Raw genomic sequence first — 22,592 nt, 5'->3', positions numbered from 1 at the left:
GTATGTGAGTGTGTGTGTGTGTGTGTGTGTGTGTGTGTGTGTGTGTGTGTGTGTGTGTGTCCATGCTATCATACCTCTGTGATCCCTATGCTGAACCTGAGATCAGAATGTTCCAGTGTGGCATTTGAGGTTTGTAATGTGATCATCAAAATCCTGTGCTCCTTTTATAACAAATATCGCTTTTGTGGTGGCAAAACACACAAGCTTATTGTGCAGGATATAAAAATAGAGCTGAGAGAAAGAGAGCAAATGCTGCTTGAGATAAGACTTCAAACTCAGCTGTGTTTGTGTCCCATGGACACAGTGCTGTATTAATCATCAGTAATTCATCAAGGGTGATCAAGCTTTTTTTTTCAGTCTCTCTGGTCTGGATGCTTCATGTATGCAATGCGTGTACACTGTGCCCAAACATATTCGTGCAGGTGCTCAGTAGGGTTGTGAGGGTGATGGTCTATTTTCCTGGAGCTTCATGCCCATAGCAACCAAGGAGTCAGTGTTGTCAGATCACATGTTCATCAACACTGATAGACTGACACAAACTAAGAAAATTCCAACCAAATGAGCTCAGTTGTGATTAAATAGTTACATATGAAAAAAAAAAGAATAGTAAAATTGAGCCAACACACATTTGTCAAGTGCAGAATCAACAAACCTGACAGCAATGAGTGAACTTAACATGATGTTATATAACAAAGACGCCATATGACAAGGCACAGTCAAATGCTGTTTGTTTTTTGTGTTCTGCTGCACAAAGCATGAGCATACAAGTAACTGTGACTACTGTGTATTTAGGCAGAATTAAAGACCAGAAGTTGAATCTTTGTTTTGTTTGTCAACTAAATGGATAAGTATATAAAATTTCATGGCATCAGTTCTTTACAGTTTTAGCTAATTTCATAAATAAAAAAAAATGTGTTGCACCTGATGTCAACAGTACATAACAAAAAGCACAAATGAATATGAAAAGGGGAACAAGGTAAATGTTGCATTAAGAGACAGGCCAAACTGTATACTCCAAGTTAAAATTTAAAATGGGCTTAAAGACTATCAAGCTTAAAAAAAGACACTTTGTGAGTGCTTATACATGAGTAACCTGTAATCTCAGCCTCTCCCAGCCTGCCTGCCTGTATTTTTCTGTCAGTAGCTGGCTGTGACAGTGTGACAGCAGCTCTAATATCACATTTCCAAGCTTTAGGAAGCAGCACGTGGCAGCCAGTCCAAGCCCTGCTCTGCCAAGGAATCATCATTCCTTCTGTACTTGACTCGGTAACAGCAGCTGTGTTGGTGCAGCACATACAAACAGTCAGGAGATATTAACAGTGTTTTATTGTGTTTAGAATGTCCCTCTTCACAGTATAATGGAATTCGTCTCTAAAGGAACTTTGGCTGATGAATGAAAATGATTTAACCAATGAATAAATCTGATTTCCTAGCCACAACTCCCATGTCTTAATGTCGAGGCCACTTTCAGTTGTTCTTCAAAAGACCTTCCACATCAACCTTGAAAAAACAATTTCTTTCTGGAACTAGTGAAGAAGTGTTGTCTCTGCTTTCTGTGGTTCTCACACACAACAGAATAAATAAAAGAATGTGACCAAGGTTGTACATCAAGGTTCAGTTCTGGGGCCACATCTTTTTACCATGTATAGTAACAGGATTGGGATATTGAACAATGCACAAATATCCACTTTTATGCAGATGATGCTGTTATTTACAAATCTGCACAGAAAGTGAAGAGCCCCGCGGTAATTTATTGTTTGACACAGAGTTTTTAAAACTTGAAGACTCATGACGGCCTCAGAATCCTTCACTATGGCCCTGCTCAATATGTTGCTTTTTTTGGGACAGTCTATTTACTAAAATTGTCCAGTAAGTATTCCTGCTTCATGATAAAAATGAGGCTCTAGTCATCAGTATATTATTACTTCATGTGTTAGATCTGAGAACTCGTTCGTGTCTGGGAGGATTTTAGTCTGCAATGAAAACGTCCCCACCCTGCCTTAAGCCAAGCCTTGTTCCAGAGGCTTAGAACAGATTTTCAAGCTTTGGGACGCACAATCCATATCAGCTAATGCCCTTTTCCTGATGCTCAGTCTCTTTTCTCTTTCTTTTCAGACAGCCATTTCCGGCCGGCGACCGAGTGACATTTAATGGCAAGGAGTGTATCTGCCAAAAGTGTACCCAGCCTCTCCCTGCCAACAGCCCTGCACCCATACAGGCTGTCCACAGTCAGTATTTTGTTTACATCTGTCTCTCTCTGACTTGTCACTCTAAAGCATAAATCGTGCAGCCTGCATGCGGCAAACTGTGATTTATTACATTGCTTGTTATCATAATTTGCTCTTTGGCTCCTACTTAAATTGTGTTAAGTCATTCTGCTGTCAGGGAACAAAGTTTTTTTTAATCCTTTTGCTTAATGAAACCAAAGTACTGAAGAGGAAAGGAAGGAAGTTAACTTTAGTATTATTTTTGTAATCAAACGTCAACTAATCTCAGCCTTTGTGTCGCTGTCGTCTGTGCAGACTGCTGTGGCTGTGGGAAGGAGTTTAAGAATGAACAGTCTCTTGTAGCACTGGATAAGCACTGGCACCTGGGCTGCTTCAAGTGCAAAGTCTGCAACAAGGTTCTCAATGCCGAGTACATCAGCAAGTAAGTCACACTGGCTTTTGAAATACAGTGCTAAAACTACACTTCTTTTATGCTGTGACCCCTATGTCAAGTGATCCTGCATTTTAACTTGTTATCAGATTGCTGGTATTCAGTTGATGCATCAAAACCAATAATGTTTATTTGGCCGCTAGAATTACATCTTTGCTTTACTCTTTGTAAGAAGAGAGGAGGAGTTAAGGTGAGAGTGGATATTTTGTCTTATCTTATCTTTCTGTGCGTCAACGACAATTATCTTGGTCTTATCTCTATTTAGTTTGAGGGAGTTTTGCTTCATCTTGTCACTGATTTGTTCAGTGAAGTTACACAGAAATCCAAAGGGTCCACAGTCATCTGGTGTAAGGGAAATGTAGATTTGTGCATTACCTGCATAACTGTGGTACGCTACTTTATTATTTTGTATAGTTTGGCCCAAAGGAAATATATAGAGGTTAAACAAGAGAGGTTCCAAGAGGGACCATTGCGGAACCCTGCAGGTAATGACCATCTGCTCGGACACACAGTTACCAATGGAGACAAAGTACTTTCTGTCATTGAGGTATGACTTGAACCATTTAAGGACATTCCAAAAGAGTCCCACTCAGTTTTCTAATCTTTACAATAGAATTGTATGGTCCACAGTGTCAAAGGCAGCACTAAGATCCAACAATACTTAAACAGAGTCTTTACCTGAGTCATTGTTTAGCCAAATGTTCTTTAAAATCTTTATAAGTGCACTCTCAGTGCTATGACGGAGACCAAAATCCAGATTTAAAGTTATCAAAACAACTCTTCAGAGTCCAGAGTCAGAGTTCAGGGTGACTTTACTCAATGGCTGCAGTTTACAAAGCCTTTGGGAAAATGCCAGATTGGAAAGACTCATAAACAACGACTTCTAATTCTTTCTTTAGGCTGTTTTAAGGAAATTAGAATTTAAAACACGAAGGCAACAGGGGGATGAATTGAGATTGGAGATCATTTCTAAACATTTTGAATTAAATTAGGGTTAATGGGATTAAATTGTGTCATGGCTACCATGTTACTTCTAGAAGACTGAGGTGATTGTGACTGTGGTGATGATGCTGTTTTGTTTGGCATTGTGGAGTTGATAGTGTATCTCATGCCTTGAATCTTATTAAAAAGGAAGCAAACTAGATGCATTTAATGGTAGAAACTAGTTGTGGGGATATTTGAACTGGAGGGTTGGTGAACCAGTCAATGATCACCTATCACTTTTCAACTTCACATTGTAAATATATCATTTTTATTAACAGTTTTGAAAGAGAATCTGGAAGTTTGATGTACACCGTTTTCACATTTTGCATTTAACAGTGTTATGTAACATTGTTTTGAAAAGTGGTACCTGTACAGTATATGTTAAGGAATCTGGAGTCTGGAATTTTATAGAAAATATGAATTTTCAGAGAGAACAGAGTAGGAGCTGCTTAGACATGCTAAGAAACCAATGCATGACTTTCCCTTGGCCAAAACTCTAATGAGCACAAACAGTACATTTTCAAAAATGGCTAGCTAAAAGCATTGCAATACCGACTTGTATTGCAGCGATATGGATGTATCATAGCACTAACCAGCAGTTTTATATTTGCTTTAAAGTGCTTACAAATGATGGAAATATAATTTTGCCATGATACTTGGATGTCGGCAGCAGGAGCTCCACCCTCCACCTTGCCTCAGTACCGCTGAGTGCTGTCAGCTCAGGCGTAGTGCATTAAGGATTCTGAGGCTCAGACCTGTCTCCTGTATGATGTGAAGTGTATCTGAGGCTCTGTGCTGTCTCTGATCTGCTGACTTATCCTGTGTTGTCCTATCAGGGATGGAATCCCCTTCTGCGAGATGGACTACCACGCCATGTTTGGCATCCAGTGTGAGAGCTGCAAGAAGTACATCACTGGAAAAGTCCTGGAGGTAACATTACAGCACTGATGGGTTACATTTAGAGGAAATACTCGGGGTCAGAGAAATGTAGGAAATAGGTGAATAGATAATAATGACAGATTGATGAATAGATGGATTACATGGAATCCACAGATAACTAAGGCGAATGAATGAATGGAGTGAAAGATGGCATTTATTTTCTTTTCATTCATTCATTTCTATAGATACAGTTAAATAGCTATCTAGCTTGCTGTGTATTGTGGCCTTATAAAGAAAAGGATACTCAGTAATGGATTTTGTAAAGCTGTCACTCAAGTTTTTCAAGATATGAATTCAAAAGTAGAAGCTTGGGTGCACAACAATGTCAGTAGAGACTACTGACTTAAATGGCATTGTTTATAATGTTGTTCTTTACGTGTTCTGTACAAACATAATGTATCCTGTTATTTCAGATTCCTTATACTTATTCTCATATTTCCACTTAACAGATTCCGGTACTGACCCCATTTCCCCAAAGCGATCATTAAAGTTTCATCAGATCTCATACACTGCTAATGCAGATACGCGAGAAATCCTTCTAGAAATCCTACCAGTGTCTGTACAGATCTAGGACCAGCTTCATTTGCCGTTACTTCAGAGTTTTTTGCAGCTTTTCAGTCACAAATATTTCTCAGCATGAAACAGCACAGTGCACAGGCGCTTCGAGAGGCTACCAGGGTGAGGTCTGCTGAGATCATGCATTAGTCCCTCTGTAGCTGCTGTGTTTCGGTCCACAGGGGATAACCAGCCAACCAGGATCTATCCTCTTGTCGGGCCTGTTTGGCTATTCAGCACAATCTCTCTTTTTTTGTGGGATAATGGCTTTGACCTCACTCTCTGCTGCACACACATATTACCTCTCCTTGTTCCCCGTCCTCCTCTCCCCCTCAGGCAGGTCATCCGTTCACTGTCACTCACTCTCAGGTACCAGTCTGCCTCTGTGTGTCATGAGACAAAGCCACACAGCCTCCTGTTCTAGAAAAGACAGACAGCTACATGACAGATGACACACACACGCTCTCAGGGCCTATCAAAGCACCACTGGTCTGCAATGCCAAACGTGTAATTAGATATGAGGTGTTGGAGTCCTCATCCTAAGGTTGTTGGCATCATTACATCACATGTGAGTCATTGTGCTGTATGTGTGTGACCTGATTCAATGTGTGTGAGCAGTATTTATAGAGATGTAGAGAAAGAGAGAGCTTCCCTGTAAAAGTACTTTGTTAGAGGTCATGTGGGAAAGCAAAAGCTAGAGTTAATAGAACATTTTGACTCTGAGATTGAGCCAAAAATCAGAAACTTTTTCTTATCGAGGGTCATTTCAATTTCTATAACATCGGTCAAGTATTGAATTATTGCACGCATACATCACGATAACTTATGTGATGGAACAGCTTCTCTTTGACGAGGTGTGTGATGTCACATCGTAGTGATAATGATGCTACACGTTTGGGTCAGAGCCGAGTTTTTGCAAGAGTCAGTTTTGAAAAGGGCCGCTCACAGTCGCAGGTCGTTGCTTTGCGCCTCAATGAGTTCCTGTTGTTTGTTATCAGGCTCTTCAGCTGGTTTCACATGAAACAGCAAACATGTCCTGAAACCTCTCACCAAATGCCTGAAGGAGTTTATACACTCAGCAGCATATTCAGATGTGACAGCAGGCTTTTGTTCTTGCAGAGTAGGAAAATGTGCCTCCTCTTTCCAGTTGCCACAGTTTTAATGAAAGCAGAGAGCTGAGAAGCTGCTGGAGCTTGAGGTTCACCTCTGAGAGGTTCTTGGTAATGTTCACCATGAAGGTCAAATCACAGAGACACTTGCTATCACTGAGTTTCCCTGTCAGCTTTTCCTTGAGCTCTGTGAATTAATCCAGACAAACTGGCACTTTGAAACAGTTTTACTTTGTTCAGCGCTAGCAGCTACGCAGCAGCAACACGTCACTCCTTCACAAATTCTCCTTCTGAATGAGGTTTCAGCTTCAGCTCGCTCACAACATAACCTGCACAACACTGTCAGAATGTGGTCTTGTGAGAGCTGCTTGTTGGGAATCCAAATTCTACCAAAGAGCGTTAACTTTATCCAACTGCATCTGTCCCTGCAGCTCATCCAATTTAGCATGTCAGAGTCAATGTCTCAACCACTATGTGCGTGTTGCATTCAGGGACAACTCGGAAGGAGGCGTACGTCTGCTATTTAATTGAATTTCAATGGCCCATGGTTTATTAGCCATGTTATTTAATCAAGAAAGTCGTGTTGAGATTCTCTTTTCAGCAGCATCCTGGAAAAGATAGCAGCAATAACAATGAGTTCCAGATTAACAATATAAAACCGAGCACACATGGCAGGCAGAGGTCTCGATTATAAACCAGTCACATACAACATCAACAAATGAGCAGCTGCGTATTTGATATAAGAGAAAGAGGTTGGAGAAAAGAAATTAACACTTGAAATACATTCATTATTTAATAGGCGTTAACTCGCTATGGATATGTCTTCTCATAAGACACCACTCACTTTACATATGTTTTCATTTATCATCATTTCTCCTCATCTGTAAAAAATATTAATATTAATATCATGTCACCCTGACCTCCAGTGATCATTTGGACTGTGCACAAGCAATCATTGTCTGAGGTCCCGTCATTACTGTAATAAACGCTGTTTCTTGTGTCATTTGTATGGTTAAATTCATTCCTACTGTTTGTTAGAAGGCCTGTTTTAAACCAAGAGTGGACACATGGTTGAATCAAAATCTGAACTGTATCTCATTTCCATCATTTTTATCATAGTAAGCAGTGGCGAGATTGCTGAATAGAACAAAAGCCAGTGAACTATGTTTTGCAGCGGTCTAGCCTACAACAGTGAATGGACAGGAAAAGGCAGGAGAATATGAGAGATGGACGGGACTGGACGAGAAGGAGTCCATTGGAGAGGCAGGTAGAAATCAGTGCAGAGGAATGTGGTTTTACTGAAGCAGTCTGCTGTTCTGCAGTGATGGAGGGATGGGACACAGGATACTCTCCTTGGGGGGAGAGAGGGATGAGAGGAGGAGGAGGAGACGTATAAAGCTTTTAAACAGGGGGTCTTGGAAACTCCTTCCGTGACCTCGGAACAACAGAGCGGCTTTGGAGGGACAAACAACAATCCCTCGCTCTCACTTTCTCTCTTTTCATTCATCAGATGATGCGCTCTCACATTCTCTCCTCTCATAAACACCTATCAGGTTCCAGTGTCTGGAGAGCAGGGGAAACATAAGAAATGAGATGAGAGCATGTTTCTGCATTTCACTCAGTGTGTGTGTGTGTACGTGTGTGTGTGTGTGTGTGTGTGTGTGTGTGTTTGTGTACATGACATCATCCACTTCCATTTCCTGCAGTATTGTGCCGGGCCGTCAGGTGTATACTTGATTATTTGACCTATGGAGTGTGGAGCCAGTCAGTCAAGCAGGACTAAAAGCGTCTGTACCTATAAAGTGTGTGCGTTTTTGTTTTGTTGTGTGTGCACTAAGTAAGTGGTCTTGTCTGGCTGTTATGTTGCTCAAGGTAACTTTTTCCTTACTTCTGTTCTGCTCTCATTACCTCATCCCTTTTCAAATGGAAAGGAAGGTTTCTACCAGGGATGAGTTAATACATTATGATATTAAAGGTTATATAACATGCAAAGTAATAAAAACATTGAATCAAACTTTCTATAGTGTTACTCCTCTGAGAGATTCTGCCGTGCTTGATAAAGGTCTGGCTCTTTGGCAGCCTTTGTTATTTTTAAATCAAATACCAGCACACAGAGTTTGTCTCAGTGCATTAGTATAGAAGCCATCTCCAGCCACTCTACCTGTGCTCCGCTGCACTTTGAAACAGTAAAATGTCATGGCATTTGTTCGAGATCAATGAGTCTGCTTTGTGGGGACGTATCGAGTCGATAACCGGAGCTGGCAGCGGTGGATGATTGTTGCTCAGTGGCTCAGAAGATTTAAAACAACTAGCTTAGCGAGTGGATTATGTATTTCAGCTTAATGCAAAAGAATAAACTGGAAATGATTGTCCTGTGGAGAGTAAGATAAGTAGGAACCCAAAAATAAAGAAAGGTTTGGGACAGCTATAAACTCATTACTCTCACATTGAAAGGTCAAAGCTGAAACTTACTGAACTTTGAGGCAGGTAAGGTATAAAAATCTCAGGAAGACGTAACACCCAGTGTTGCCCTGCCGTGAGGTTCAGTCTCTTTGCTATCTCCATGAGTAAGCAATGGCTGATGCCAGTGCGAAGCGACTGTGCTGCTGATCATGAGTTGATCCTGTGTGCTGATGAAGAATGGCTCAGTTTGTTCGAAGCATACCGAGGCCTTGAGTGTGACTATAGTATATAACAGGCAATGAATTGTAAAAGCTTGAGCTGGAGAAAGATTGAGTTTCTTTTGTGTTCTTGTGCACGTTGGGAAAAAGAAGCATCTTTTGAATTGCAAAATGTCATGAATAGAGTTTGATGTAGATTCACTTGATGCGATGAAAGACTAACCTAGACCATGAAAAGCATCGCTGATTTTCTCTGTGTGTGCTGTTTCCATGCCTGTCTCACCAAAATCTATTCCAGTCTTCTAAATGGATCACCTGTCTAGGCTGATTTCTGCAATTGTGTGATGCAGGGATGGACAGGGCATTAGAGAATGGATCATTTTGAGAAAGTGAATGGACTGTCTGTAATTGGGTAAATGAAGAGGTAGAAAAGTCCGGACAGTTCTTTGCAACCTCACCTGCCCTTTCATACTTGGCTGTGGTGATTTCTCACAACTCTTTACCACAGCTGTTTCAAAAGCTTTAAACTCTGCAGGAGGCTCAGCCACAGACCTCAACCCCGGCTGTCTAGCTACAGCCCATTCCTAAGTAAAACATCCAGTCATCGGCTGTCAAGTTCACCACCCGTACAAACCATCCTCAGCCCCTCCTCTTCCTTGACTTATCAGTCCTGCAGGACATTGAGTATGATAATTTCCCCCTCATGCAGCTTTGGATTCTGACAAAGGAAGGATTTGATTGCACCGCTATCTCCTTTCCTGCCCTCTCATTCTTTCCATGTTTGAATTTCAATCCAGTTCCGGCCTTTTATCCCCGGGCTCGAATGTTTCTAAGTCAACTTCCTCTTTTCTCTTGGTATCTGTCTATTTCTCTGTTTCATTTCGGTTCAAGTATGAGTTTTTGGCATGGCATCCACAACATGCTGCCAGTTTTCAGGCACCTGACCTTACTTTTCTCCCAGTAATACCTGAGACCTGGAGTCTCCCTGCTCATTTTCGGTCAGTTCTTCATGACTCTGGCTTGGTCCCTCCATCTGCTGTCCATTTGGTCCACAAAAGTATGTAGTAGAGTGTTATCCAAGAAATAGGGTGTTGACGTCCTGTTTTCTGGTACCGCTCCATGTTGAGATGACGCAGCAAAGTGGAAAGATCTCAAAGGGACTGTGCGTAATCAGGCCGCTGTTGAAGAAAGAAAGGATGCCTTTGGGAGGTAGAGATCAGCAGACATCTTATGACTGTTTTGCAAGGAGTGAAAAAGGACAACTTCACCGCAAAAAGTATCCATCTTGTTTCATTTAGTTTATTATTGAGTCCATAAATCATGCGTGTTTTAAGACAAGAAAATCTGCCAACAGAGTGAGATAATTCCACTCAATTACAGTGGTGTTTTTTGTTGTCACAACACAATACAGGACAGAATAAGGCATTAGTATTGAGTAAATCATCACTGAGCAAGTGGAATGGTATTTGGATTACCCATCAGACTGAGTGAATAACCTGTTTAAAAGTTTTTGGACTAAAGATTTGCTAGTTTCAGTCACTGAACCAGCTTGGAAAATTTAGTCAAAAATAACTCAAGTTCAAAAACTACTGCTGAGGTGCCCATTGACGGCACTAAAACAGCCTAACTGCATTGATGGTTGCTCCCAGTTGTAGAGGTCGTCACCAGTCCAACATTTTGTACCCAAGCCAAAACAAACCCTTGGAAAACCTACTCAAACCCAACATGAATACAGCAAATCTCTCTTTAAAAACAAAGAAACCCAATCCAAAGGGCCCAAGGAAAGTCACTCCGAATAAACCCAAGGATAATTACACTCAAACAGTTACCAGTCGAAGAGAGAGCACCAACACTGGCAGCAGCAGCAGCAGCAGCAGCATTTTGGACCTGCCTCAACTCAGGTCCCAGTTTGGTTTTTAGTTAAAAGAGGCAACGTGAACCCCTGAAGAGCTATATCCCAGTGGCCCTCTGGATTCATTCAAGTCCCAAAGAATCCATACTAGGACTTCAAGGCAATATCACAGACACATCCATCCACATATTGACAACCCCCTCTCTTCACACTACCTTGTGGTTTCTTACTCAGAGAAGGACCTTTCACCCCCATTAACTTCTTAATGTCAAGTCACATAAAGCAACTCCCTTCTAAACACACAGAGCATGATGAATACTCGGCCACTGCCCACTCCTTGTTTAGGTTTATTGAGACATTTATAGGAAGTTTGGACAGTTTCAGTTGAGCGTTGAAGGACGTTTTCACCATTGATTCTGAAGTTGTTGAGACAAACAACCTTTGGTCAGTTATGGGCTGGATTGAATACTGATCACTCATAAGTATGGAAGTCTAAGCTGAGTGGAATGCTTTCAAACTCATGTTACTTTTGCACTTTTCTGTGCAGTGAATGCAGCTTACCCAACACAAGTGCTCCACCTTGTGGTTAAATAATAAAACACAACCTTTTTGTTGTCATTTGTCGCTGGTAGCACTTTAATCAAGTGTGTTAATTGAACTCTGAATTAGAATTAGCTCAGCAACACTCCTGGGACTGCTTATTCATGCTGCATCAGCATTTTGAATAAGCTCATAATTAAGGTTCTAATGAACTGTGGCTTCAGACATGCAGAGAGTAAGCTTGTGCTTGTATAAAGGTGCATTTATTCCAGAAATGTGTTGGGCACTCAGCTGTGAAATTCACTTCCAGTGTTTTCTGGTTTCTCAATTATCCACTGCACTTACAATGGTTTTTTTTTTCTTTTCTTATTTCATTTGTGTGGCATTGTCTTTACTATCATGACTGTACACAAGCCAGATTATGCCTACTGCCATGTCTCTTACAGTAAGAATTGCTAAGTAGGCAGATCAGCTAACAGTGAGGCAGTGATTCTTAGTTAAGTCAAAAGTTTGACCTTTTAAATTAAAAACACAAGATATATCAAGTCAAACATATGACGTTTAAGTCATAAATATGGCATAGAAAGTACAAATGTTGGCTTTTAAATCAAAACTATTTAGTATCTCACAATTTAGACTAAGTTCAGACTTGGTGGGGAACACCTAATGAGAAGATGCTATCAAGTTATGGGAGCTTGACTCATACTAGGCACTAAAAGTCAGGATATCCCAGCTCTGCTGCTTCACTCTATCCTGTCTCTTGCAAGTCCCCCAACTTTACCAAAGTGCAATAGTAAATTGCTTTAGTACGCCTTTCATAATTCCCCTAAAGAGACCAATGAAGAGTGTAATGTTGCCTTAACCTGTTCTTGTTCAATGCTCAACAGGCTGGAGAGAAGCACTACCACCCCACATGTGCCCGTTGTGCCCGCTGTGAGCAGATGTTTGCAGAGGGAGAAGAAATGTATCTGCAAGGTAAACACAGTTTTTGGGACTTGAGACATGCCATATACCTTCAAAATCTGTCCTCAACACATTTTATTGACACGCCAAACATCAGGGTAGGTAGTGTATCTGTTTATGCCTGAGAACAAAGGATTTAATCCTGAAGCACATGACTGCCTATTGTTAGACGATAAGAAGCACCAGAGCTAAACATCTACTGGTGACATCTCTTTTTCACTGTTCCCTTTCTCTTCACTCTTTTATTCACGTGTTTTTAAAATCTCCACACCTGACTTAAGTCCCTATTTGCTCTCACTCACCAACAGCAGTGTATCACCATAAACCCAATGCATTGTGCATCTCCTTGTTCCTAATGAACTGGGTTAGCAGCTTGGTGAGTGAATCATGCACACATGTGCCTGAGTCACATCGCCACACTTAGAGAGATGTTATTTTCTGCAGCTATGGCGCTGACTCAGAATAGCAGCTGGTGCTCGATTTGCTTCAACTCTTACTGAATTGCTACCTGTCACTTCAGGGTTGATAGAACCCTGATCCTAAAACAGCTGTGTTTACCAATCCAACTATTTTCCGAAGTATTCCCAAGCCCACGCAGTAATATCCCCATGATACTATCACCTGTTACCAATGAACCTGTTTACCTGTGGAATGTTGCAAACAGGTGGCTTTTTTTCACAGCTAATTGCATAAAGAACGTGCAAGCTAATATAGGCTACAGCATGCTACACCAATGGATTATTGAACAAACACTGCCAACACTACAAAGAGGAATGTGATATTTCACAATATATGAGAGAACCAATCTGTAGCATCATTTGTAGCAGACTAAGAGTGCACAGCCATGTGCAGCTCTGTTTGGCTGCACAGTGCTGCTTTGAGTGAAATGCTAATGTTAGCATGCTAACATGCTCACAGTGTTGACAAGGACAATGTTACTATGTTGGTATTTAGCCTGTAAGGTTTACCAAGGTTGGTAAAGTTGTGTATTAGCATGCTTGCATTTGCTAATTTGTCCTAATGATGACTAGGGAACATAATTACCACCACTGTCATCCCTAAACAAATAAAGAACTTGAACATAAGTGAAGCGACAATGCAAATGGACATGTTGGAAAAATCTCTGACAGTTCATGTCTCTGTCTCTGTGTCTTCAGGATCTTCTATCTGGCATCCTCCATGCAGACAAGCAGCCAAGCAGGAGGAGAAGAGTAAGGTGAGTTTAAAGGACCGCAGAGCCCATTAAAGATTCTCAACAACTTTCTTGACTCTTTTGGTTTCCTCATGTTGAAACTTGAATCAGTAATCATATACAGTATATACTATGAAGTAGTATTACTGTTTTTTGCAATTATTTTACAACTCATAAACATACTTTTCTGCTTGGACCGCCACTGCAAGGAGTCATAGATGTTAGCATTTAAAATATTTTGCAAAAAGGTTCTAGTAATTATGACACGTTCAACGTCAACTTTAAGACAAATCAGGAACTCCAAAGAGAATGTGACACACCAATCACAATGAAGCAGAGGATTGTTTGACCATCAGCAACCCTGCGGCTTTACATTCAGTATCTACCTTTCCAACATCTCCCATCCTCATTCCTCATCATAACCCATCTCCTTCCCAGAAGCAGGTCCGGATACAGCTCAATGACGTCCCTGAGCAGCAGGTTGGTGCACCTGTACGTCCTGCACCCACCCAAACCCCACTCAACCCCCCAAAACCATCTGCTGCATGGGTTGATCTTAACTGTTGACACCTTACTGCTATTTTGCTTCAAGTTGAGCAGCAGCCCCACCCACAATCCACCTAGTGTGAAGGCCTGTGATTGGTCAGTGACTGATGATGCTGATCATCAGTCGATGCATGTGCAGGGATGCTTTAACAAGCAAGTAGAGATGACTGATGTGTGTCAGTACCTGCATCTGTAGGATATATCTCCTGTATCTGAAAAATAACACTCACACAACTTGACAGGCAGAGAGGACGTAACTAATATCAAATTGTAATAATTAGGATTCATACCAATATTTGATTTGCTCAGAAGGACAAGTCCATTCTCTGTCTTCAACGAGTGTGCTTCAACAAAAACTGATTGGTACAGCTTCACTAATAGCACCACTGTGTGATACAGTTTGAACATAATGAAATGAGAATTTGCTCTTGTACGGCTAGTGATGAGCACAAAAAAGATCAACAGTTTATGTTTAGAGTATAAATATATACTATATTGTACTATATATATATATCTTGTGCTATACATTACATTCAATCACTTTCATTCCCAGAGGGACCTGTACAGATAAAATAAATCTCAGATCTGTGTAATAAGTACACAGCTGGAGTCAGGATGTGGTTAGCCTAGCATAGCATAAACACTTGAGGCAGGGGGAAACAGCTAGCCTGGCTAGCCCCATACTTACCTCACACTCCAAAAGAGAGGAAATCAACATATTTCTCAAAATGCTGAACTGTTTCTTTCTTAACTTTTTTCTTTTAAGTTAGTTTAAGGTTCAGATTAGTGTTCAAGTGGGGCTAAGGTTAAGTTTATCTTAAGATAATGATTGGATTTACAAAAGGATTAATATGCTGCACCTCACAGGATTGTGTGAAAAAACACTATGGCTGGTTGCACTGCACGCCACTAATGGGTCACTTCTTTCAGTCAATTATTAAGCAAATATGCTTCTTAAATATGGGGTTTTTTCTGCTTCTCTCTCACAGTAAAATGAACTAGTTTTTTCATTGAATTGTTGGTTAGACTAAACATGCAGTCTGGATTTGCCTCCATGGATTCTGGGTTTACTGACTATTAATAAATGATCTAACCAGTTGATTCAAAAAGTAGTCAAGGGATTCCTTCATGAAAAAGTAACTGACTAATGAACTATTGTACATGCAGCACTGACGAGAGTTGGAAAAGAACAAAGCAGATTTGAATTGAAGATCTGAACCAAATATCTCTTCACACAAAGCATGAGCTGAAACAAATGAACTGTGAATACAGTATATACAGTATCTCTGTCTGACGCCTCCCTCGACCTGTGTGAATCCAGTGTATTTAAACATAATTGTGTATGTGTGTATGTTGTGTGTGTTTCAGGTGACCCGGACTTCATCTGAGAGCATCACTTCAGTCCCAGCCTCCAGCGCCTCGGGCTCTCCCAGCAGAGTCATCTATGTAAGACTACACTGCCTCTACTCACCACCAGGGGCAGCAGCATATGTCAACTTTTTCTCTCAGGATTCTCATGAGTGTTATGTAATTGTTTTATGTATTTTCACTCATCAAAGCATGTTAAATATCAGTACTTCTCTTTGCTGCCAGGCCAAACTAGGTGAGGAGATGCTGGACTACAAGGACCTGGCCGCCCTTCCAAAGACCAAGGCCATCTATAACATAGACAGGCCTGACATGCTGTCCTACTCTCCATACGTCAGCTACCCGTCTGAGGAGAGGCACTACGGAGAGGTAGACCAGCCTCACAGCTTTTTGTCTTTCAGCTCTTCTGTCTCACTTAAGGTTTCTCCAATCCAGTGATGGAAATGAATCATTTACACTGCGGATTAAGATTTTGAAAACGTGAAAGTGAAAGTAAATAACTCATAACCTCATAACCAGCCCCAAGGTTTTTCTTGTTAATGGCCGATAACTGCTCTGTTAAGCATTAGTAATAGTTTATTAACCATTAATTAAGGCTGTAATAACAATTTAGAAACCCTTTATAGCAGGTCTCCGGTTAAAAATTGGTAACCAAATTCAAAGTCAATTATGTTTGTTTTTTAGGCTGATACCTAAATATATTGTTAATTTTCTAACTTGATTAGGCAGTATGTGATGAAAACAATGGAGATGCCTGACATGATTAATGCAAAGATGATTTGATTTCAGCAGAGCTTGTTTATTTCTCAAGTTTCCTCACACAAAAGCCCGATTTGATTGAGTGAACTTCTTTTTGTAGTCTCTCCCTTACCAGTTTTTTTCATTTTTCACCTCTCTGTCCCACCGTCATCATCTGTCGCGCATCAGCATCGTGCTTGCCTCTCTCTCACAAACACCAGCCATTCCTTTGCAGTGCAGTCACAATCTCAGAGCTGAGTATGTGAACTGCACGGTGTACTACAGACCCGCTTCATTCAACTCATCCATCCATCAGGAATGTCCTCACGGTGGACGCCGTGACTCACTGACATTGAATGATCACTCTCAAGGCTGGATGGTTAACTCATATAACATCGCATATGAGTTCGTCCTAATCATTGGCTTTCTCCCCCTCTTCATTTGCAGTCCCCCCAGCTGCTTTCTCCTACTCCTACTGAGGTAATATAATGCACTATGTCTCACTGTGGATGTCACGCCATTCATCAGTGCTTTCCTCTGTGTGTGTGTGTGTGTGTGTGTGTGTGTGTGTGTCTGCAAAGGAGTTGTATTACTATACTTGGGAACACTTGTAAATGTTTAAAGCAAATCCTTTCTCCGGGGAATGGAGAGCTCTGAAAGGTTTAATATGTGCTCAGAAACACAGGAAACAGGGCTGAAGGTTTGACAAAAGGTTCTCGTTACAAAAGGCATTGAAAGGCTGATTTTGCCTTAAGTACCAAAAAATAAATGAATACTTTAGGTAACATATTGATATGCTGATATGTTTACCTTGCTTCATGTAAACTAATTGCTGCTGAAGAAATAGTTCCTGAGAAAACTGCTGCCAATGCATTCAGTGGATAATCCAGAGTACCATGGACAGTCTTTCACGAAGCACACACCACTATTCAAACAAATCTTTCAGTGGAAATTCCATTCACCTCCATTGTATCGATAGATCCATGCCAAAATCTCAGAGACAGAGATCTCAAATCAGAACCAGAAGTGCCATTTTAGTGCATTCATTTTGGTTTAGCCCATGTATTAAAGTCCATTCCTGACTTCAAAAATGTTGTTTTGAATCAGCCTGATCTGCACTGGCACATAACAATATGCATACTTCCCTGACATCCATGTTATCTCGACTTCAGCCGTATATTTTCCTAAATCTTTTGTATGACTTGTGCAACAGGATTGATCCGCCTCATTAAGAAGAGATGGAGTCGTGCCCACATTCCTGTCTGATGCTGTGATAAAGCAGTGGCATAATGTCTGTACCTCAGTAGAATGCTCTGAGGTCTTTTTATTTTTTTCACTTTATGTGTTTGTTGGTCCAGGGTGATGGGGAGAAGTCACCCCGCCAACGGAGACCCTCCAGCCCCAGCTCCAACAGCTCCCTGGGGGGCTACGGACGTTACACCCCATCCCGTTCCCCCCAGAATTACAGCCGACCAGGTATCAGCCTCACACACGACACACAGCTCATTATTCAGGAAATACTGTTGTAATGTGAAAGTTTGAGTTTGTATTTCTGTATTCTTTCATGAACCATGAACCTTGCAAGATCACATGCATCCTCTTTCCTTTATTCCTCTTAGTGAACAAGCAGGTTGGGGAAAGTGCTTGTTCACTGTATTTAGGGGGAAACATCTGCTACAAACATCGCAAATGATTCATCACTTCATCACATTACTGCATTTTTTGAGAAGATTTCCTGCTGGTGAACGATCCCAAAACGAGATATTAGATAACATGCTCCTCTACAGCTTGACTAAATTCAGCCTTATATGACACTGTCAGAACCCATTGGATGAGCTGAAAACTGCATGGCTGTCAAACTAAGTAGATGTCTGCTGTTTTTACTTCCTGGTAAACATTTCCCCTGACAGCTGCAGTTCATTTTTGTATGATACATTATGTTCAAGCATTGCCTAAATTAGATATTATGTTATTTCTTGCCCTGGGCCCATATTTATCAAGTGTCTCAGAATCCCTACTAATAAGCATACTGACCTCAGGCAATCGTCTACCTTATAGAGCTTGAGAGAGAACTGTGAAGCTTCGTACACTGATTTTTCAGCAAGGAGACGATGAGATAGTGTGGCACGTACTGAGCCACAAGCTAGAAATGATAACTTTTTATGTTCTCCTGACAGTTGTGGTTTGCAGTGTTAATCAGTGGGGAAAATTTGAATGTGGAATGTAGCACCATTTGTGTGTGTAGGCAAATCATTTGGGTAAGTTATCCAAATCATCTATGCAAACATATAATGCCAAAATCAATGCCTGTCTTAACTCTCACATTTCCGTGTATGTTATTTGCATAGCAGGCCATTAAGTACACTGGCAAGCCACTAGCTTGGCTTAGAAGATGAATGTTGTTAAAGGACGAGTGTAATTCCAAATGTGTGTCACCCTGAGAATTTTTGGTCACTTAGGACGGATTTATCTCTCTGGGATGCTTGATAAATAAAGACCCTCATTCAGAATAATAATTTCAGTGTCACTACATGTCAGAACTTATACTATCAAGTGGTTTGTGTCATGAAATGTTCCGTTTTACCTTTGATATGGCTTGCTTCTTAAAATAGAAATAGGCCTTTCATTTATACACAACCAAAGCATATGATTGGGGGATTTTTACAGTACATCTTCCCAATGTATCTTTAAGATCAATATTTAATACTTGACTGGCTTTCAACATTATATAAAGAGATCACACATTTATTCTCTAGGATTTATGCTATTCCCTGCTTTTAAAGAAACCTGATACCTTCATCTTATCCATTGACTCAACATGTTTCCTTGTAATCTGATTGGACATTCAGGGCCAGAGGTAAACGTTGGCGGTAGATCCAGCAGCCAAGCCCATGATTCCAGTTCTCTCACTTTGCCTCCAACTATCGTGGGTGGTATTAAGAACCCTTCCACCTGGGCCAGGGACTCCTCTTCCCTCCCCATGAACTATTCTGGTGGTGTGGAAGGGAGTGGTGGTGTTGCCGGTAGTGGCAAGTATTCGCCTACACCAGCAGGGGGCAGTGCAGGCTTGTCTTTTCACCTAAACCCCACCACTCTGGCCATGCTGCAGCAGCACAACTACATCCCTTACTTCAGAGGTATCAAAGCACGCTGAGACCCGGTCTACTACAGTCAATGGACGACTTGCCGGAATCATTGCTGTTGTCAAAACCTTAGACAGAAACAAAAACCATGAGCCTTTTCTACTACAACTACTGAAAAGCTAATATTTGAAAAGGGGTTCAAAGTGCTCCAAAAGAGAGGTTTCCAAGGTGTTCCCCTGGTAGAGGAGAAGGATGCAACCCTGGACTTACGTTTAAAAACTTGAAAATCTGTAAAACAGGTTTCCGCACAGCAGCAAGATGCCAGTCCACTCTGTATTTGTCTGAGACCGAAGGTCATAAAGAATGGAGTGCTGTGATATTGAACTGACTTCACCTGGCATGGCCTGTGGTTCAACAACACCAACTTAACCATGTGTTGAAAACTCACACTCTGGGTCTTCCAGTCTCTCTGCTCACCATAGACCTGCGAGTCATTACGGGAAATGGAACATCTGACCGTATCTGAGCTACGTTTGGATCTGTAACCACTGTTTGATCACTCATGAAGATGTGTTTGTTAATTCTTGAGCCAAAGCCATGAAACTGCTAATGCTATGCACGATACCACACATTCCTAAAATCAACATCACAAACCGGTAATGGACATATTCCCCTTGCACGCTGCAACCCTGCAGAAAGGCTTATCCAACCACCTCCCTTTGCTTCATTTTCTCTCCAACCCCTGATTTCCCTCACCCCTCAGGGTTCAAACAGGACCCCCTACCTGACCTTAAACCTAGGACATCCCTGCATCTCAGTTTACCTCCTCCTAACGGTAAAAACACCAGTAGTCTCTCTCTTCTCTGTGTACCCCCTCCTCAGTGGAATGGTTAGCAGGTTTTGTGATGTTGTTGTCCGGTATCGTGGTGCTGTCGGGTTTCATGGGGTGCATCAAAGTTCATTTGTAGGACCACTCAGTTTTCTCATTCTGCTTGCCCTGTTCACTTGTGTCTGTGGACGTTGTTGTTGTTGTGCATGGTTTAATCTTATGTAGACCTGAGTGTGACCCTGATACCTTTGGCATTATTTTTTTTGGTGAACGGTTGAGGATTATTTCACTTTTTTTGCTTGTCTGTTCAGATTGTTGACCTACTCGTTTGCCTGCCTTTGACCTCTGATCTACCCTGTTATTTTTCCGGAATGATCCCTTGTTTATTGTCATGTGTTAAACTTTAACCTTTGGTGTTAACCTGCATTTGTCCTTGATGTGAATCTGGAGGAGAGTGCAGGCTTTGTTTTGTGATTGATAAGCAGACACAGGTTTTCAGGCAGGTTGACAAGAATCATTGGTCTGTTGTTTTTGACAGAGGTACAAGTGAGCACATTATCAGGGATTGCATGTCTTAGAAACAGCTACCATGACCAAGGCACCGGCAAATACCAAAAGATTTTAACTACAAACCAAGGAGATAAGATATAGGGATTAGTCGGCATGTTTATTGGAGACTACAGACTAATAACAGAGTAGACGCTATCTAGTATATGTAGTATATTGATCATCTCATCAGTAGATAAGAGTAGATAATAGTACACCATGGCACAGTTTGGAGGAAAGCTATGAACTAGGATTTTATGTTGTGTTTTTTAGCCTTTAGAGTTCATAGGACCCGAAACACTGGACAAATGAGGTGGGAGGCGAATGAAAGTTGTAACAATTTCATGAATATAATTTGAGGAATGAGTTCAGAGTAACTGGATGAGTGGAGACAGGTCCAGATTCTTCATGAGAGCAGACCGACAGGGCATGGGCAACAGCAGGTGAGCCTGAGACACCTGAGCACAGAGAGGAACACACAAGTCAGGAATGCAGGCAGCAGACAAGACAAGAAAATACTGACAAGGTACTTAATGCTTAGAAAGGCAGACGATACAACGAATACTGGTTTGATTTGTTGAGCACAGCTGTGCTCAGGAGGAGAAGAGGCTGGGCCCAACCTGTCGGCCATGCCCTGCAGTAACACAGACACAGACAGTCATGCAGGTTTAAAAAAACCTACATCCATCAAATTTCTTTAGAAGAGAAAAACAAGACTGACAAACCAAATCAATCACCCAAACGTCCATTGTAAACCACAGCTGACAGTCGTGACTGCTGGAATTGTGCTCGATTGGAGTTTATTGTGCAATGAGAAATTGTTGAGGTTGGATGAGCATCTTGGATGCACTTAGTTTCAGTTTTACTTCCAAATAAATTGCTATCTAATATGACTAAGTGTCAACTGCTTGGACCTATTTCCAAGATCTTATCAGTCTTATTTTGGTGAAATATGACCTATAAAACCAGTGGTCCAAAATATAAAGATAAGCCCAAGTTGCAACAAAGTGTAGATTGTGAAGTAGTAGTGAAGGTTAAGATATGAGCACACAAAGATGATCAGTAGAATCAAAGATTAGTTAGTACAATGAACATAAGACACTTGATTAAATTTTAAACTAGGTTGTCATTCATTCAAGGTGCCTGTCTCAAATGATACAGGTTGTCTTAAGTGATCGCTGCCTTGCTAACATGACAAGCTAACATTACTGTATTCTGCAAAGTCAGCAAACAGCCTTACCTTTAAACCAGATTTTTCCATCTGTGGTGTTCAATGTAAACTCCTTCCGCACATTACTTTTAAGTTTAATGTTGCGATTATCCACTCGCACAGCTCACTAACTTTCTCCCTTTGTCATTAGCTTAGTTTACTGACAGAGCAACAGGCCCGAATGGTAGTTCAAATTTTGAATAAAAAGTGACAGCTCTAATGAAAGAGTTCCGAGACCACCAACATGTTCTCATATAGGCCTGTTTTAACTCAAAGATGTTGTTGTCGTTCTGTGCAGAACCCTTTCAGTAGGAACACGTTTTTCTAATATATGCTTCCTTGGACCGCGGTTGATTTAAAGGAGGAGGTAGAGAGAGCAACATCATGAGCTTCCACTCGAACGTTTGCACGGAAAATCACGAACACGCGGTCCAGGATTTTGGTTTTTCCATGACAGGGTGGAGAAGCTGAGAGGGGAATTCTCCTATGAGGAAGATGAAAGAGAGGAGGGGGGACGGAGGAATGACTTAGCCTGAGCGGACCGAGCTGTAATTTGGGGTCTGGTTGCCAGTTGCAGTGGCATGTAACGCATTGCACCGCTAGCCTTGTTCAGGCCCTAGCTGCTCCTAACATGCCATGGAAGAGGGCTATTTGTGCTTTAATGAGCTATCGGGTTACTTCAGATAAGTTTCTGTGGTAGTGAGACTTAAGCAACACTCAGGCTACTTAGATGTGTTGTCAAGTGGTGGAAATTAAGGGCGAGTTGAGGAAAGCACCTTGCTGGATGAATAAGGCATGCTTTTGTTTTTATCTCCCTGGTTTCTTGTTAATGATCCCAAAACCATTTTTTATTACCTTG

General features: G+C 41.3%; 1 protein-coding gene across 12 annotated transcripts in view; it reads left to right on the top strand.

Moving 5' to 3' along the window:
• Positions 1-22,592, top strand: part of ablim2 (actin binding LIM protein family, member 2) — an 86,961-nt gene that overhangs the window by 47,890 nt on the left and 16,479 nt on the right. For 5 of the 12 annotated variants that reach the window (XR_013076611.1, XR_013076610.1, XM_076724459.1 and 2 more), the window contains 10 exons: positions 2,116-2,228; positions 2,523-2,649; positions 4,479-4,572; positions 12,146-12,233; positions 13,379-13,437; positions 15,328-15,405; positions 15,553-15,696; positions 16,513-16,545; positions 17,424-17,541; positions 19,912-19,983. Coding sequence is in view for 6 of the 12 variants with exons in the window: in XM_076724459.1 (XP_076580574.1) it covers positions 2,116-2,228; positions 2,523-2,649; positions 4,479-4,572; positions 12,146-12,233; positions 13,379-13,437; positions 15,328-15,405; positions 15,553-15,696; positions 16,513-16,545; positions 17,424-17,541; positions 19,912-19,983 (926 nt within the window). In the remaining 6 variants the exon portion in view is untranslated. Of the gene's footprint in view, positions 1-2,115; positions 2,229-2,522; positions 2,650-4,478; positions 4,573-12,145; positions 12,234-13,378; positions 13,438-15,327; positions 15,406-15,552; positions 15,697-16,512; positions 16,546-17,423; positions 17,542-18,914; positions 19,203-19,911; positions 19,984-22,592 lie in introns of all 12 variants that reach the window. The other 7 variants (XR_013076613.1, XR_013076612.1, XM_076724461.1 and 4 more) reach the window with 3 other exon arrangements.

The sequence above is a fragment of the Chaetodon auriga genome, chromosome 24 (assembly GCF_051107435.1).
Source record: "Chaetodon auriga isolate fChaAug3 chromosome 24, fChaAug3.hap1, whole genome shotgun sequence".
Taxonomy (NCBI): Eukaryota; Metazoa; Chordata; class Actinopteri; order Chaetodontiformes; family Chaetodontidae; genus Chaetodon; species Chaetodon auriga.
The sequence above is the reverse complement of the archived record's forward strand: the minus strand, read 5'-3'. Positions and strand labels throughout refer to the sequence as shown.